This window comes from Alosa alosa, chromosome 7, assembly GCF_017589495.1.
Source record: "Alosa alosa isolate M-15738 ecotype Scorff River chromosome 7, AALO_Geno_1.1, whole genome shotgun sequence".
NCBI classification, from domain to species: Eukaryota; Metazoa; Chordata; class Actinopteri; order Clupeiformes; family Clupeidae; genus Alosa; species Alosa alosa.
In genome coordinates, this window is record NC_063195.1 from 22,319,881 (window position 1) to 22,337,357 (window position 17,477).

The 17,477-nt window shown below is 46.2% G+C and overlaps 1 protein-coding gene across 1 annotated transcript in view; it reads right to left on the minus strand.

Moving 5' to 3' along the window:
* LOC125298209 (nidogen-1-like) overlaps window positions 1-17,477 on the minus strand; it is a 39,596-nt gene that overhangs the window by 16,598 nt on the left and 5,521 nt on the right. Inside the window, 10 exon segments of the mRNA XM_048248911.1 lie at window positions 379-533; window positions 1,334-1,462; window positions 3,180-3,314; window positions 5,570-5,806; window positions 6,965-7,165; window positions 7,480-7,731; window positions 8,616-8,756; window positions 9,153-9,547; window positions 9,822-10,051; window positions 11,317-11,619. Of these exon segments, the coding sequence (XP_048104868.1) occupies window positions 379-533; window positions 1,334-1,462; window positions 3,180-3,314; window positions 5,570-5,806; window positions 6,965-7,165; window positions 7,480-7,731; window positions 8,616-8,756; window positions 9,153-9,547; window positions 9,822-10,051; window positions 11,317-11,619 (2,178 nt within the window).

Below are 17,477 nucleotides of genomic sequence, written 5' to 3' on the forward strand. Positions count from 1 at the left end.
GTGTTCGCTCTCTGCGCTCATCCCTGCATCCTGAGCAGACATCCGTAACGCCGATCTCAGGGCGAACGTCAACATGACCCCGCGACCCCGGAGTATCGGAGCTGGAGGCCTGGTGTTTTCTCTCTCTGGTGATAGGGGGACAGAGAGACCCTCACGTGCATATGGTTTCTCTCATGCAGAGTCACTTACACACACTCTCATTTACCCTCTCTTGTTAAGGTACACACACACACAACACACACACACACACACACACACACACACACACACACACACACACACACAAACACACACACACACACACACACACACACACACACACACACACACACACACACACACACACACACACACACACACACACACAGACACACACACACACAACTGACCCCTGCAGGACCGTCCGTCTCCTTGGTAGCCAGGCAGGCAGGAGCAGATGTAGTTGGATCCGCCGCTGTAGCTGCAGCGTGCCCTCTCGGCCAGATCACAGTCATGGGTACCACGCAGACAGTGGTTCACTGCCTGCTCCACCTCTACATACAGGAGAGAGAGAGATGGAGAGATGGATGACAGAGGGAAGAGAGAGAGAGAGATGGAGGTGGAGAGAGAGAGATGGAGGAGAGAGGAAGAGAGACCGAGACAGAGAGATATAAAGGGACAAAGAGAAAGAGAGATGTGTGGGAGAGAGAGAGAGAGAGAGAGAGAGAGAGGGAATGAGAGAGATGAGGGGATGAAGAGAGGGAGAGAGGGAAGAGGTGTAATGACAGAGAAAGAGATGGAGAGAGTTGGAGTGAGGGAGGATGAAGAGAGACAGGGAAAGAGAAGAAGAGAGTGAGAGAGGAGTTAGAGAAAGAGAGGGATAGAGAAAAGAGAGAAGGAGGAGTACAGAGAGGAGTGTATTTAGAGGGCAAGAGAAGGAGAGGGAGTTGGAAAGAGAAGGAGTAGAAAAGAGTTGCAGAGACAAACCAGATAGAGGAAAACGCAGAATGGTCAGTGAGATATATGCTGCTCTTATCTGTGTTCAACACAAAACAGAAACATACATACTGACAGATTCCTGTATCTCTCTCTCTCTCTTCTCTCTCTCCCTCTTTCTCTCTCTCTCAATTGCCAAAGCAAAACATTCAAATATAAGGTTTACTTAGAATACATGGAATACAATATATGGCAAACATATGTTAGTTAGTTGATTAAGTGAGTTGCGTAAGTTGAGTAAGTGTTGATTACACAGTACGTACCAACATATCCTCTCTCTCTCTCTCTCTCTCTCTCAGTTACTCACTCACACAAACACACAGTGTTAACTGTTAAGCGTTGATTACACAGTACGTACCAACACAGGTTCTTCCATCACTGGCAAACTGAAAGCCGTCCATGCACTCACAGCGGAATGTTCCGGGCTGATTGCTGCAGATGGCGTGGCGGCCGCAGATCTGAGGAGTTTCCCTGCACTCATCAATGTCTACAGGATAGAGGGAGAGAGAGGGGGACAGAAAGAGAGAGAGAGAGAGAGAGAGAGAGAGATGAAAGATGGAGAAAAGAGACAGATATGAAATATCAAATCATTAGATATAAGAGAGTTGTATGTGTTTGTTTGCCATCACATCGCAAGTCTAAAGGAGCTCTGAACAAGGAGCAGAAATATTTCCTTTTCATCTTCAGAGCAGGAAACTCAAAAGACTCCAAATGAGGGAGAAACTACACTGTTCTTGAAGATTAGAAATCGAGGGCTTTTTTGAACATTCTGACCCCTCCCCTGTTCAAAAAAATTCAAAAAACAATATTATCTCCTCGTGTACAATAGCCAATCGTCCACCAACCACAGCTCACAGCCAGCAGGCACCATAATTAGACCAGAAGACACAGGGTCTTTTCATCATTCTACATCTCATGATCAAAACTCTCTCCCTCCTCCTCTCTTTCACTCTTCGCTTTGTCATTTTTCCTCCTCTATCTCCTCATGATCACCTCTCCTTTTCTTGTGGTAGATGACCATTACTTCTTTCTTTCTCTCTCATATAAACAGATACCATGATCAAATGTTTTCTTTTCCTCTCTTTCTCTCTCTCTCCCCTCTCTCTCTCTCTCTCTCTCTCTCTTTCTCTCACACACACATTTGCTTTGCATTAACGACTCTCTAGATCCTTTACAGGAAGTTACTATCCCCCTGACCCTGAAAACAAAACCTCTGGTTGTACAGGAAGAAGACCCCCAAACCCAACCCAACCCAACCCTAGCATCTCTCTGTCTCCCCCTGAACCTGTGTCCGACTACAGTCTGCCCAAAACACGACCCGGCCGACACCCTCTCTCCGATGGATGTTTGGACTAGGACATCCTTTCCCTCTGCGGCTCCTGTAGCCGAGGAATTTAGTTTTCCTGCATCCGAGGAATTCTCTCATGTGTTGGATTCGATTAGTGTGTTAAGGGGGAAGCTCACGTCCTGCTTAAACACACAAACCAACCAGCTCTGGGCGCCCATGGACAAGACAGTGCATACAGAATGTAGATCGGAATAGAAACAAGACCAGGTGCAAAAACACCAGGGGATTGGGGAACCTCACGGGATCAATACATGAGTATTAAAGTAGCGTGTTTGAACAACTTTTTGGCATTATGTTGGATTATGAGGGAGATACGAACTGTGATAGTAGGGATTATTACAGATATATGAACTGTAATTGCAGAATTATGTTGGATTGTGATGGACATATTATGGAATGTAATTGTGGCTTGTGGAGTTACTTTAGTTCAGCTCTGAATCACACACACACACACACACACACACACACACACACACACACACACACACACACACACACACACACACAGTTCTGACACACTCATTTCTGAGGAAACTGCAGGGGGATATGCATGATGTCAGGTCCTATATGTTTTAATGGGCACTTCCACACTTCAATAACAACCTACACAGAAGAAGTAGCAAACAGCTGCTATGCTCACCAATTTAGGACCAGGAGGAAGAATGTTCACACAAACACGCAAATCTCATAGACACACACACACACTCTCTCTCTCACACACACACACACACACACACACACACACACACACACACGACACGCAAATCTCAAACACATACTTACAAACACACTCGCTAACAAACAAACATAACCATTACCACCCTCAAGCAAACACAAACACTAGAGGTAGCCATACCATAACAGGCGCGTCCATCTCCGGTGAAACCGCTGGCACACTCGCAAGTGAACTGGGTTCCCTCGCCGGGTCGGCACATGGCGTTGGTATCACAGCCGTGTCTGCCAGTGAAGCAAGGGTTCTCCACCGTCTCACCTGGAACAACCAGCAACCACACGTCAGTCACAGTACAAACAAGGGACAGGGCTGTCTGGGGGAGTGGATGAGCTTGGCTGTCTTACCATCTGACTGTAATACATAGTTTTGAAGTTCAGTATTCAAATTTACATGGAAACTTAAGAAAGTACGAAAGTAGAAAATGAAAGGTACCCATAGGAAGTCTGATTTTTAAGCGAACACAACTCATAGTCATGGTTTACCAGAGTGTGTGTGTGTGTGTGTGTGTGTGTGTGTGTGTGTGTGTGTGTGTGTGTGTGTGTGTCCTTGAAGCCTTTAGGACTCAAAGCCATTATCTCCTGACTCTAACAACTTCTGCCAAGTCATTTTCATTTCAAAGTTACAGTGCTTGTATCTAATGATAAGGGGAACCAAGAACTAGTCATTTTCATATCAAAGTTACAGTGCTTGTATCTAATGATAAGGGGAACCAAGAACTAGAACGGTGCACCTTAAAGGGCCATTTTATCATGTGAGAGTGCTTAAATATGGGGAAACTGGACTGTCAAATAGGCCCACTGTAGCACTACTACTGGGTCTAAGCTTACATTACATAAATACTTCCTTCACATTTTCTTTTCTATATGCTATGTATATGTCTTTTTTACTTTTTTCAAGGACAAAAAATGATTAACAGAACGCCTCACACCGTCACAAAGTATACACATAGCAAGTGACAAAAGAACGTTTTGTCTCAATTGTGGTGATTTGTCTTTGGACAGGCTGTGCTCCAAAAGATGAGAGACTTTCAGACACCAGGTCTCTGGAGTTTGGCTAAACACAGCTCAGTGGAGTCGACCCCCCTTCATAAACAGCACAGAGCAGCTGCTTTAATGCTGGCAGCCGTTTGAAGTCCGCTCCCCTCCGGAGAAGCTTACAGGAAACCCTGTACAGATGTCACACACACACACACACACACACATACACACACACATACACACACACACACACACACACACACACATACCCATGTGCGCAGAGTCACTCACATGTGCACCCCCTACCTATTCTGAGCACACACACACACACACACACACATGCACAGACGCATGCATAGATTTCACTCACCCACCAACTTAAACACTCAAACAATGCTGCCCATTAAGTCCCACACGTTTTCACTCTCTTGAACACTAACTCACACACTTCAATGCTTCACTAATGGCTAGTTCCTGCATCACTCATTTACCCAATGCTGGTTAGTAACGCACATTCATTAACTCTTGTACACACACACACACACACACACACACACACACACACACACACACACACACACACACACACACACAAACACCTCCAGTGTAAAAACCGTGTGCGATCTGGCGGCACTGGCCCTTACTGACCCCTCGTAACCTAGGAGACCTCATGCAGAGGTCAAAGTTCACGGAACGCATAGTCCCCCAAACAGTCCCCGCCTGCTGTTCATCTGTCTTTCTAATCTGTATCCCAGCCACGGACACACACAGCCTCAGAGTCATCGCCTCACTTTACAGCTCTTGCCTTTTAGCTGATGCTCTTACCCCGAGCGACATAAAATGTACTAACTACTGTACATAGAGCAGTGTTTCTCAAAGTGTGGTCCGGGGACCACTGGTAGGGTCTGCAAGCTATCTCAAGAGGTCCGCAAGCAAACGTGGTAATTGCAATAGTTGCAATATTGAACCAACCTGGGTGGATGTCAATACACTGGACTGAAATCAGTTGAAACAAACTGAACTATGGGTTGTGGCTCAATTTGGCCGACTCGAACTGAACAGAGTCACATTGAATTAAACGGATGGAACCCATGCAGAACAGACAGGAATACCCACACTGGGGCTTTTCACTGCCAACACATCTGATCTCGTTACTATTTCGAGTCTGAAAAGAGCAGAACTCACTGAGTCCCAGTGGATAAAGAGTCCAACCGGATAGAAGACAACTGACCGATTGAACAGCCATGTATACGGTCAATCAGCAACGGCTATTCCGATCAAAGATTCTAGAGCGCTTGAAAAGCACCTGATCGGAATAGAACATACCCCATGTAAACAGATGGCACAGATTTTTTCTTAACTGGAGTGACAAAAACCTTGTTGTCCTTGTAAACCCACCTACTGACTCACAGTGGATGGATCTGACCTAGTTACTATTCAGAGTCCAACCGCATAGAAGAAACCTGAGGGAGAGGTGGCTCACTGTGGATGGACCTGAGCTAGTCATAGAGGACGACGGGGGGCGAGGTGACTCACTGTGGATGGAGCCGATCTTGTTGCTCATGGCGTAGCGGATGAGCTGGTTGGCGGCATCGTACATGACAAACACCTGGTCGACGGTGAGCTGCTGCGAGGAGGGGGTCGGCGGGCGCACGCCCGCGTCGTGCTGGCAGCTCTCGAAGCTGATGGTCTGGCGCCAGCTGTAGCTCAGCGTCTGGATGCCGCCCTCGGCCAGGCTCACCGTGTAGTCGCGCCGCGAGGACGACGTGATGACTGGAGGAGAGGGATGGAGGGATGGAGAGAGGATGGAGTGAAGAGAGAGGGATGGAGGGAAGAGAAAGGATGGAGGGAAGAGAAAGGGATGGAGGGAAGAGAGAGGATGGAGGGATAGAGAGAGGATGGAGTAAAGAGAGAGGGATGGAGTGATAGAGAGAGGATGGAGGGAAGAGAGGATGGAGGGAAGAGAGAGGATGGAGTGAAGAGAGAGGGATGGAGGATGGAAACAAAGAATAGGACGTTAAAACAAGGACATGGATTCATAAAACAAACAAAGACGTTTAAACTGAAAAGTCCCTGAAAAAGGTTTGATACAGGAAAAACACAACCATGAGGAGAATCTTTGAGGAGGAAAGGATAAATGGACAGAAAATATGTAATAGAAAATGTGTGTAGTAAAAACCCATCAGAGACAATTCACACTTCTACATTTTACACAATAGGTGTCTGGGGAAAGAAAGACTTCTCCGGGCGACCATTGAGCTATGGACTGAGAGCATCACAATAGGAGAGCGACCTCTTTGGTGACCGTGACAAGGTCAGCCTTTTAAAGCCGACATCTCGACCTGCTGGCTGACATTCAACACCTATTCTTCCAGAAGCTCATTGACTCTGAAGGCCTCTTTCATGCATGATTTGGAACCTTCATGGGCCCAGCTTTTAGATCATCTCACCTCTTCCTCATAGCACAGATGACAAACAGATGGAGAACAGAACCTCCTAGGAGGTCACAAGACCCCAACATGTCGACCTTTGACCTTTCCCATGCTGATATGATGTAATAGGAGGAACTGCCACGTGTTATATAATGATATAGTATATAATGTTATATACCAGATATATAATGCACAAATAATTATAATTTCATAATTATTTATTTGTTGTCAATTTAGACCTCACCTTTTTGGGAATCAATTAACCATCATTTTGTTTCACAAAACCTATGTTTTTTATCATTATTTTATAACTTTCTTATTATTTCTATGATCTGGACAACCATTTTGAGAATTGACACTTTTGTGTAATATTTTATTTTCCGTTATTCGTTACACATATAGCTATAATTTACCTGTTACAAATATATAAATATCTGTAACATATTAATATTATTTCATTTCCATTACAGCAACAGTAAAGACTCCTCTGGCCTCTCACCATTGCGGCTGTACTGGTAGATCTCGCTGTAGGGTTCAATCTGCACAGTGGCACCGCGGGGAACCTCGGGCACGCGCCCCTCCAGCTGGGTGCTGATGGTCAGGTGGTCGTGCTCATCGATGCCCTTGAACACCTGCGTGATGCTCAGGCGCTCGCCGCCCGGGTGGAAGGTCACCTCAGCCTGCCGCGTGAACCTGCCACCTGAGGAAGGGAGGGTTAAGAACCAGGGAAGGTGGCAAACACAAAGTGGAGGGAATAACACACACACACACACACACACACACACACACACACACACACAAATGCACAAAAAGACTCATGAGTCGGTCTTGGCTACACACACACTTATCTATTACCAACCAAGTCAAAACATCTAAACATCTTCCACAGTGAGGCTACTCATATAACTGTTCTCATAGGCCGACTGATTCAGGACAAAGGCCCATGCAAATCTCTCTCTCACACACACACACACACACACACACACAAACAAAAGACAAAGACTCCTCTCTTACCGATGAGGCTGAAGCCGTTCTCGTAGTCCGGCTGCTCGAGGGCGAAGGCCCATCCGATGGCGCCCCCAAGCGAGGCCAGCGGCTGCAGGGAGGGCCCCAGGCCGGCCGGGATGGTGCTGATGGCCACGTAGGCCCGTCCGTCATTGGCCACCACGTACGAGTGCAGCTCGTTGCTGGCGAACTCCAGTGGCGATGGCGAGCCGCCGACAAACACGCGGCCCGTCACTTTACCGTTCATCCTCTGCGGCTTGCCTGGTGAGGGAGAGAGATGGAGGGAGGGAGGAAGGGAGGAGAGATTAAAACCAGAGGGATGAGAAAGAGGGACATAAAAGAGAGGGATGAGATGAAGGAATAAAAAATGGAGAAATAAAATAAAGGAATGACTAACCACAGATGTTTAAGTGCATTTGACTATTTGCTTTCAGAGTCTTTTAGAGTGTTTAATCGGAACGTTTTCTGGTTTCCATGGAGTCTAATGTACTCTACTGCTGACTACTAATTCCATTCTGACTTTTTTTTCTGTTGGGAAGGATGCCAGCAGAGTTAATAGCACCCCTGTAAGGGACCACAAAAGCTCATTAAACTGACATATGTCTTTACTGTGACTTTATAGGGGGAAAAAAACTATGAGCAACCGACCACCTTCCTACCAGACAAAACATAAACAACTATAAACAAACACATGTGACATTTACCCTACAGAACCTTTAGAACATGGTGGGTTAGGCTTCTTAGAATGTATACACATGCATCACTCATACATTCAAGGTTACATGACCTTTTACTATTTTAACAGGAAAGATAAGAATGTTCCAACTGCACAAGACATAAACAAAAGCAAATGTCACAAATGTTATTCCTAGCTACCGTGCTTGTGGCATATGGTGGGGTTTGGGGTTGTTTGAATGTATTCTGGCATATATGATCTACTGCTGACTTGAACAAAGCTGTTAGCCTGTTAGCAATTCCAATCAGATGTGTTCTCTCACCCCCCCCACCTTCACGCACAGTCTGTAAACACGCTGCATTGTAATTACACTCATATTGAATCCCACAGGTGGTCCTTTAATAATCTTGATTATGGACTACTACGGAGGGGGGCAGCATGGTTAGCGGCTTGGTTATGCGTTCCTCACCCTCGGCCACGCAGTCTCGGCCGTCGCCATAGTAACCGGGCCGGCAGTGGCAGCAGTACCCGCCGGAGTAGTCGCGGCAGTCGGCGAAGCTGGAGCACTTCTGCCAGTTGTTGGCACACGTCTCGTAGTTGTAGGAGAACACTATGGGGGGCAGGGGGCACAAACGACGTATGAGCAAACAGCATGGAACTGGCACGACTGGAAAAAATACAGCTGTCTCTCTGATCCACAGTAATACCAGGATAATTACAAAAGTTAATCAACCACAGTTAATGACCATTAAATTAATGCTAAGGTCCTTTTGAAAATGTTGATACTGTCATACAATATGTATACAAATATATATATATATATATATATATATATATATATATATATATATATATATTGTATATACCACAACTGTTGCATGCATAATTGAGGTAACCCACCACCCAGTATTGACCTTCTGATGACTGGGCCATAATTCAGGATTCATGGGATCCAATTCAGAATTCATGTTTGCACATTAGCTTGTTTTGAGACAGACTGACTCACCATCCACATCCAGGTCATCTGTGTCCACCACCACCACCTGGGGCCTGCGGGGCTCCGGCTGCTTTGGTTCTGGGTAAACGGGCTTAGAGTCGGTGGGCTCGGGGTACACGGGGAACTGGACCGGGTACACGGGCTGCACCCGGGTGGGGGGCACCGGGGGGAAGGGGCTCTCCGGGGTCTCGTCCTCGTACTCGTCATATGCGTCCGTCACGGTCTCGTAAGGAGGGTTGACGGGGGGGTACTGGGGCCCCCTCTCTGGAGTGTCAGGGACCACCACACCGGGGACGGACTCTTCGGGGGACAGGTGTTCGACCTCGCCCGAGTGGATGGAGGTGAAGAAGGGGGAGGTGCCGATCTCGTAGACCCACACGCCGCGACGGCCGGAGTTCGTCTTCCTGGGTGGGGCAGAGAGGGAAAGAAAGGGACATTACGAACTTGTGGGGAAGAGGTTTGTTTTGGCTATAAAGATGACACACTTCAAAATATCAGTAAACTTGTTTTGGTGCCTAAACTTATCAACCACACACATTTTGGTCTCAAATAAGAGAAAGCAACTCGACTTATGAAACTATATCTTTGGGGGCATAGATCTAATATAAACAGATGACTGGAAGCGTTCATCATACGCTCTCAACATCCACAATCCAAAAGAACCGGTTGGGCACTTACTTGGTCAACTCCTGGATGGACACCTCGTCGTCAGTGGTGACGCGGTAGTAGTCGCCCTGATTGGTGTTCCAGAACCAGCCGGCCACCTGGCCCTGGCTGAAGCCCACCTCCAGTGGCTTGCTCTCGCCCTCTATGGGTGTGGAGTGGAACTGCAGGCCGTCTTGCGGGTATAGCAGGATAGCGTAGGAGGCCGACTCCATGGAGGCCACCACCAGCTGGAACGTGTTCCTCTGCTGAGGATGCAGACAGAGGTTTTTTTTTTTTTACATAGGCTACGTGTTGAAGTTTGTTTGTTTAAAGGAGGGGTGTCGGACTGTGGTTTGGCGATAGGATCTATTCAGTTTGTTTATAAGTCCTCACATATCCTTAGACTTATGGCACTGTGATTACAGCAAAGCGTCTGGGTTCCTTCCAATCCCAATGGCACATAGACTAACAAACAAATGGGAAATAATATGATCGACCATTTGTTTTTTTATAATCTTGACTAACAGGATGGTCTACTTACTAAAGTTTAGATTAGAGTGTGCTTTCATATGCCATGTAGGCTACTTAATAAACCAATCATTACCGTGTATTGTACATTAGGGTATGTTTTAAGAAACAGACCTTGGAGTAGGGTAGTTATTAGGATGTAAAGTACTTGGAAACACTTGAAAAGTACAAAGCATGATGTATCTTGTGTAAATAAAGAGAAATAAGGACTCTTAAGTCAGCTAAAAGAAGCCATCTACCGTGTGTTTACTGGTCTTCCATTATTCTTTGACCAGAACCATATGGCAGGCACTGTGTCTCTGGCACGGCTATGCATTTCACAAACTTTAAATCACACACAGAGATAAACAAATGCCTGCTGCCTTCACAAAAGCGCTCTAAGTCAATTTAGATAAAAGCCTTTTGGGGGCTTTCAAAGAAATATTCATGAGACAGGATCTCGTTAAAGCTCTTGAGAGCTGGCCCACCTTCTCCACTGCAGGTGGCCCACTTGACAGTAAAGCTAATATCACCTTTTGCCCGACAACAAACACCAGCTTATCCTGACAGTGACTTACAGTGGCGTGAGAGAGTAAACATTTTATCAGTGCTTATGCTACAACGAAACAGATGCTTTGACATTGACTACACAGTAAATACAGTATGTGTGTCTCAGACAAAAAAAAAGTTTATATCTTGGAGTTTGAATTTGTAAAAAGTAAAAAACTTGTTCATGCCCTGCAGTTGAAGGTGTATAGATTAACAAGTATCTACACTTAAAATGCACACAGAGGAAAAAGCTTCTACAGAAAATCTGCAAAATAAAAAGTATTTTCTTCGCAGTTAAAAGATGCAGACTAGAGCTTCTATGTGTTGAGGTGTGTGTGTGAATGAGATATGTGTGTTAGGTGTGTGTGTTTTGTATGTTGGGTTTGGGGGTATGTGTGTTAGGTGTGTGTGTAGATTATGTGTGCTGGGTGTATGTGTGGGGTCATGTGTGTCGAGTATGTGTGGCCCTTACATTGGACTCAATTCCGTCCCCTCGGCCAGGAACCCCCTGCGCCACCACGTTCTCCCAGGTGATGATGACCACGTGCTTGGGCTCCACCTCGTCGTCGGCAGGGAACGCCTGGCCGATGTGCTCGGCCGCCCGCAGCAGCACGGACGGGCTGCTGTCCTGCCGGTAGTACACCTTACCGACGCCGTCGCTGGTGTCCAGGTCCCCTAGGAGAGCCGCCAGCATGCCGAAGGCCGCCGGCATCTTGCCCAGGTACTCTGACTCCTCTGGGACCTCTGCCAGGGCCACGAAGCCATTGGTGTTGATCTGTGGTAGAGTTCAGTATGTTATAGTTTACAGCAGCGAACAAAACAAAGAAACTACTGCACAATCAATGAGTTCCTTTGTAAGAGTTTAGTAAAAGAGTTCTGTAATTAAGTTCAGTTTGTTATCAACAATAAAACACAAAGACACTCCCTGATTATTACACTTAAAACAAGAAAATATCCATTCAATATAGCTTCAATATAGCTTGTATATAGCAATATATTACTTAAGTCAACGATTTAATTAGTGTGTGTGTGTGGGGGGCAGTTAACATAAAGGCCAAATAGCACCCTATGTAAGATCACAGTGGGAGTTTTCTGGGTGAATGCCCTAGTAAATCTCCAACATGTCTCCACCCCGCCCCAGACATTAGTGACCCACCAGACTCCCAACGCCCCCAAAAAAAAAAAAAAACTTTACTACATCCACCCCACCCCTGCCCACCTGCCCCCCCCATCACCACCACCACTACTATCCAGCCAACAAAGCTCACAAGCCCTCACAGCAGGACAGAGGCCGGGAGGTTGTGACCTGAGGAGAATAATATCTCTAACTAGCAAAGTTGCCATTTTACATTCTCGGCTCCAGCAAGTTCCCACGATTTGGAGTGTAAAGTAGCAAGAAGTAGCCCTGTTTTTTTGGAATAACATTGTATTGTTTGTATGTAGCCAAACCATAGCACAATGAAGAAGTGAGGTATCTTGAGCCAATTCAGACTTAAATGTCAACAGGCTTGTTCCCCTCTGAGAAAACCCATGCCAAATTCACTGTAGTTGTTTTAAGTGTCAAAACTGTTTTTGAGGAATTCTTGCCTTTCATATGGAAGAAGAAAACAATTTGACATTGCATTGCAACTGCATTGTAGCCTACAGCACGTTACTGTAGTATTTGCAGTATTTTGGACATCAAACTGCATTATACTGCATTGCAATTTGCACTACTCCCATAACTGCAGTTATTTTTTGTGAAAGACACACAGGAGGCTCAATATGCTTTATTCCCCTCTGAGTAAAGAAACACATATAGAGGGTCTTTAAAATTTCAAGCACATTTTAACCAAACGTGTGCCCTTGACCTGAAGATACAACTCTGACTAGACACGAGAGAGACGCTCAGGAAATGTCTTGAGCCCAAGGCCTCAGACACTCCCGCTTACTCCAGCGCCCCATAAAGCCAGAGAATCCTTCCTCGTCTGTCATCAAGTTCCTCTCCACCACGCCGTCGACCACAAATTACAGTGGTTTCCACAGGGACCACGACAACAAAAGACTTATTTGACGTGTTTCTGAAAGGAGACTGTGGGTCGCTCCGTTTCCTGGTTTGTCTGCCCTGGTTTCAAAAGAAGCAGCACGACAGCAACACACAGCAGCAGTCAGTTCGTCAAGAAAAGAGTCAAGAGGAAACTATAAGTAAACAAAAATCAAGAGGGTGTGTGTGCTTACACAGCACTAAGAGGCATTGAAGAATAAAGACATGAGTGAGCCTTCGCATCTCTCTTTTATTCTAGCCGTAAAAGTTGACAATCCCATTAAACGGAAGCAAATAAAACAGCGCAATCAACGTCTCTTTTTTCCTGCAGCCGCTATGTAAACACGGATGAGAAACCCAATCCACATTGAAAGGGTCTGTGATCTGAGTGAAATGCGATGCAACCTTTTTAGGCAGCTTACCTCTTTTGTTGCCTACTCATGACAGTGTATGTCTTTCACATTAGCCTACGTATTTTCTTGTCACAAATCGCTTCTGTGACGAACTGGAGAATGTGGGGTCTGCCTGTTTGAGCTGCTAATAAGACTACAAATGCATCCACAGGGAGCGAGGTCGAAAATGTAAACGGACGGGATGATTCTTGAAGAGGGATGCATGGTAGGCCTTTGGGCCGCACTGGGATGTTCTGAGACAAATTCTGGTGAGAATTTTAGTCTTCGTAATCGTAAACATAATGAACATGCACTTAAAAAACGAATTCATTCCAAATAGATAAAGACATTTTACAAAATGTCTCTGGGCAATTTGTAGCAGGCTATATATCTCCACTCTCCTCAAACACACACACACACACACAGAATAGTTGCAGAATAATATCAACTAGCTGGCTCACAGGCATGAGTTTGTGTATGTGGGTCTAAATTTTAGAAATGTGTAGGCCTATGTATTGTGTTTGTAAATAAATATGTGTGATCGAGTCTCTCTCTCTCTCTCTTTCCATGTGTGTGTGTGTGTGAGAGAGAGAGAGAGAAAATCAGAGACCAGTGTCAGAGCAGATTCTCGTGTTTGAGGCTTAAGTGGGCAGGACGCTGAGAGGGACATAGATGTGAGAACTGGGCCGTGTTCAGGGTCAGTGGGGACTGCTGAAGTGGAGAGAACCGGAGACATCGCCAGTTTAAACCTCTCACAAACTCCTTCTCTCCTTTCCCATCTCTCTTTCCCAATTTCTCTCTCTCTCTCTCTCTCTCTCTCTCTTTTCTCTTTCTCTCTCTCTCTCTCTCTCTCTCTCTCTCTCTCTCTCTCTCTTTCTTTATAGTTCGCAAAGCTGCAGAGATATGCAAAGAATCCAAGGAGGGGGGTGATTTCTTTAGGAGTAACGTTAGCCTACTGAGATCTCAGACACTTATCCGAATGCAGGAAAACAAAATGAAAGAGGAAAAAAGCTTCCACTTCCATGAGAAGGAGGAGAGACAGAAAAGGAACTAGAGAGAGAGAAAGAGAGAGAGGAGAAAGACAAGGAGAGACAGAAAAGGAACTAGAGAGAGAGAAAGAGAGAGAGGAGAAAGACAAGGAGAGACAGAAAAGGAACTAGAGAGAGAGAAAAGGGAGGAGAAAAAAATGGACAGAAAAGGAAAGAGAGTGAATCTAAGCAAAAAGACAAGAGAGACAGAAAAGGAACTAGAAAGAGAGAGAGGAGAAAGACAAGGAGAGACAGAAAAGGAACTAGAGAGAGAGAAAGAGAGCACCTGCTTTTGCACACAGAGTTGATGCAGCAGTCTCCTCCATGACATTTCCAGATGTTCAGACCCTAATGACACCATGCGTGAGCCAATTCCCCAAATTCCCTCCACGGAGACAGACAGCACTCCATATCTCCAGCTGTAGTACAGCAACAGGGTAATGCTCAACAACCCCCCTCCCCAGCCACCAACATCAGGTCTCCAGTACCACTAAACGTCGCCTTCGCCCCAATCGAATCGGTTCAGTTACGTCGAGCTTGGTTGTTAGTATGGATAGAACTGTGGTTTCCAGAGCACAGTATAGCAATGGGAAAAACATCAAGTCATCAGAATCAACAAACGGTCTGTAAAAAGACTTTGTAATGTAGAAAGAATGACAGTCAGAAATCAGTTCCATAGCTGTGAAGAGCAACACGGTAACGTTATCCCAATCGGAGTCTTACTGTCCGAGATTGAATGAAGTGGCTATTTGTTGTTTGCTCGTTTAGACTGCAAAGGCATTTATGCCGTATCACCCTATATTTGCACCTTCCCCAGACATTCAAGGAAGTCAACAACCAGTCACTTCACCCCCACCTTCCCAGTCCCAGAGCCCCAGTGCTACAACCAGCCACTTAAGAGGTGGCCTGGGGAGAGGAGGGGGAGAGGAGGAGGAGGAGGAGGAGGAGGAGGAGAGGAGGAGGAGATGAGGGGTAGAGGAGGAGGGGAGAGGGGAAGAGGAGGAGGAGAGGAGTGTCAAGAGGAGGAGGAGGAGGAAAGGAGGGGGGTGAAGGGGGTAGTCAACCAGCTGAGGGAGGTGAGGAGGTTGGGGGCAATATCAAAGCCATCTGGAGGGGCCCGGCAAGGCTGTGACTGGAGCAACACAACCTCGACCTGTCGCATCAGGAGAGGAGGAGGGGGGGTTGGGTTTGGACACGGGAATTTGAAAGCGTTATGGAGGGGAAAGCACAGAGACCTAGTGAGTGTTGAGGACATAAGAGAAGGATGAAATGGAGTAGTGAGAGAGCTAGAAGAAGAAAGGGAGAGGGAGAGAGAGGAAAGGGAGAGGGAGAGAGAGGAAAGGCGAGTAGAGGGGGGCGAAGGGGGTTGCGGGAGCTGGCTGGCTGGCCGTGCTATGCATCTGTTGGAAGGAGGAAGAAGGAAATCCCAGGTGCACAGTTGGGTGGGAGTGCTGTCAATCATATGGAAGAGGGGAACGAAGAAATTCCCACAGAAAACATGCCACGCCGCTTCAGCTGAGCAGTGACCTGCATCCAGACCTGAACCCAACCCAATAAGCTCCTCCATCGGCAGCAGTAATCTGGGGGTCTTTTAACTTGCCACACAGCTTGATATCCCTACCACCTAATCACTACCCACACAGCGAACGCCCCCCCTCCACTTTTTAATATACAGACAGAAATGTTTTCAATAGATGGGTTTTTTTCAACTTACAGCCTGGCAAACCCCCTCCTTTCCCCCACAGTCGCCATGGGAGTGCAGCGCAACCCAACAGAGACCAGACAGGAAGTGGGTCCAAAGGGGAACAGGAAGCACTTATAGACTCTATCGCCTAGAGGGAGAGAAGGAGAGATCGTGCGCGAGAGTGGTGGGAGGGGGGATTAGGAGGTTGGAGACACCAGGGGGGTGGTCGTTGTCCGTTGATGGATTAGAGGCAGCCTTTACTCTGAGGCGGGCCGACGGCTAAACGAGGCATGACAGGAATGCAGAGTCATGTGGGTGAAGTTAACCTCAAAAGGGTTAAAAGTGACAAAACGCTGTCACTTCAAGAAAATAATGAAATTTGCCTCACTTTTACTAATCATAAAGGCCCTACAATATTACATGGAGTGATACGGTCATAGGATGTCTGCATTTATAGTGAGCCTTTTTCCCAAATGAATGTGCTAAAATGACTTCTGTTAAACCATATCCATGTAATGTTATAAAAAGTCACTGCAGAACACACAAGACATCAGTCAAAGACGTCTTTAAGTGTTGAAGTCATGAAAGACCATCTGTTGCAGTGGATCTCATCATTAATGACAAATACACGAACAGCGTGCTCAGTGTCCAACAGGGTGCACTGAGACGCCTGACACATCATGCTTCATATCCAATAATCAAAGACAGAAGATGTAGGTATAATCCACATGCAACCAGAAGAGGCCAAATCTGAACTGCCATGAACTGCCAAGTCTCCTAAAATCCGCTCTGCATGCGGAGCTGAGGCTTCCGTCATGGCTCATAAATTCGACATCACTGCAGTGCATTAAACACACTCTCGCTTCAGTCAGCACCACAAGAGGAGTCTCACAGATCACTCTAAACACCTCCTGCTATTGTTATGCTCATGAGACACTCATAGCACAGAGACTCTTCATTAGCATGGCTCTAATGTTACAGCATTGCTCAAGCACATAGCAAATAAGTTGGGGAAAAATAAACAGAAAATATCAATAACAAACACTCACTCATTCCACACTCACTCCTGTTCATCTAATCTAAATATCTAAATTCCCCTGAAGCAGTGACACACAGTTTCACTCTATTTGCCTCTGTAGTCAATTCTCAGGTCTCAGGTTCCATCTTAAACAGGCCTGACTAATTTGGCCCCATTAAAAAAAAAACAGAAATGTACGCACACACACACACACACACACACCCACACATACACACACACACACACACACACACACACACACACACACACACACACACACACACACAGTAGTAGCAGTGCCCATGGCCACTTGAGTTCATATGCAAAACACTGAAGTGTGAGCTAGTAAGGGACACTATGTTCCACTGGAACATTCTGGAACATCCTTCTACAAACAGTCCCTATAGTTTTTTTCGGAGACATTTTTATCAGTCAAGAATGCACAGTTGGGGATGTGGTGGGGTGGGGGGGGTTGAAACAGGTTAGTT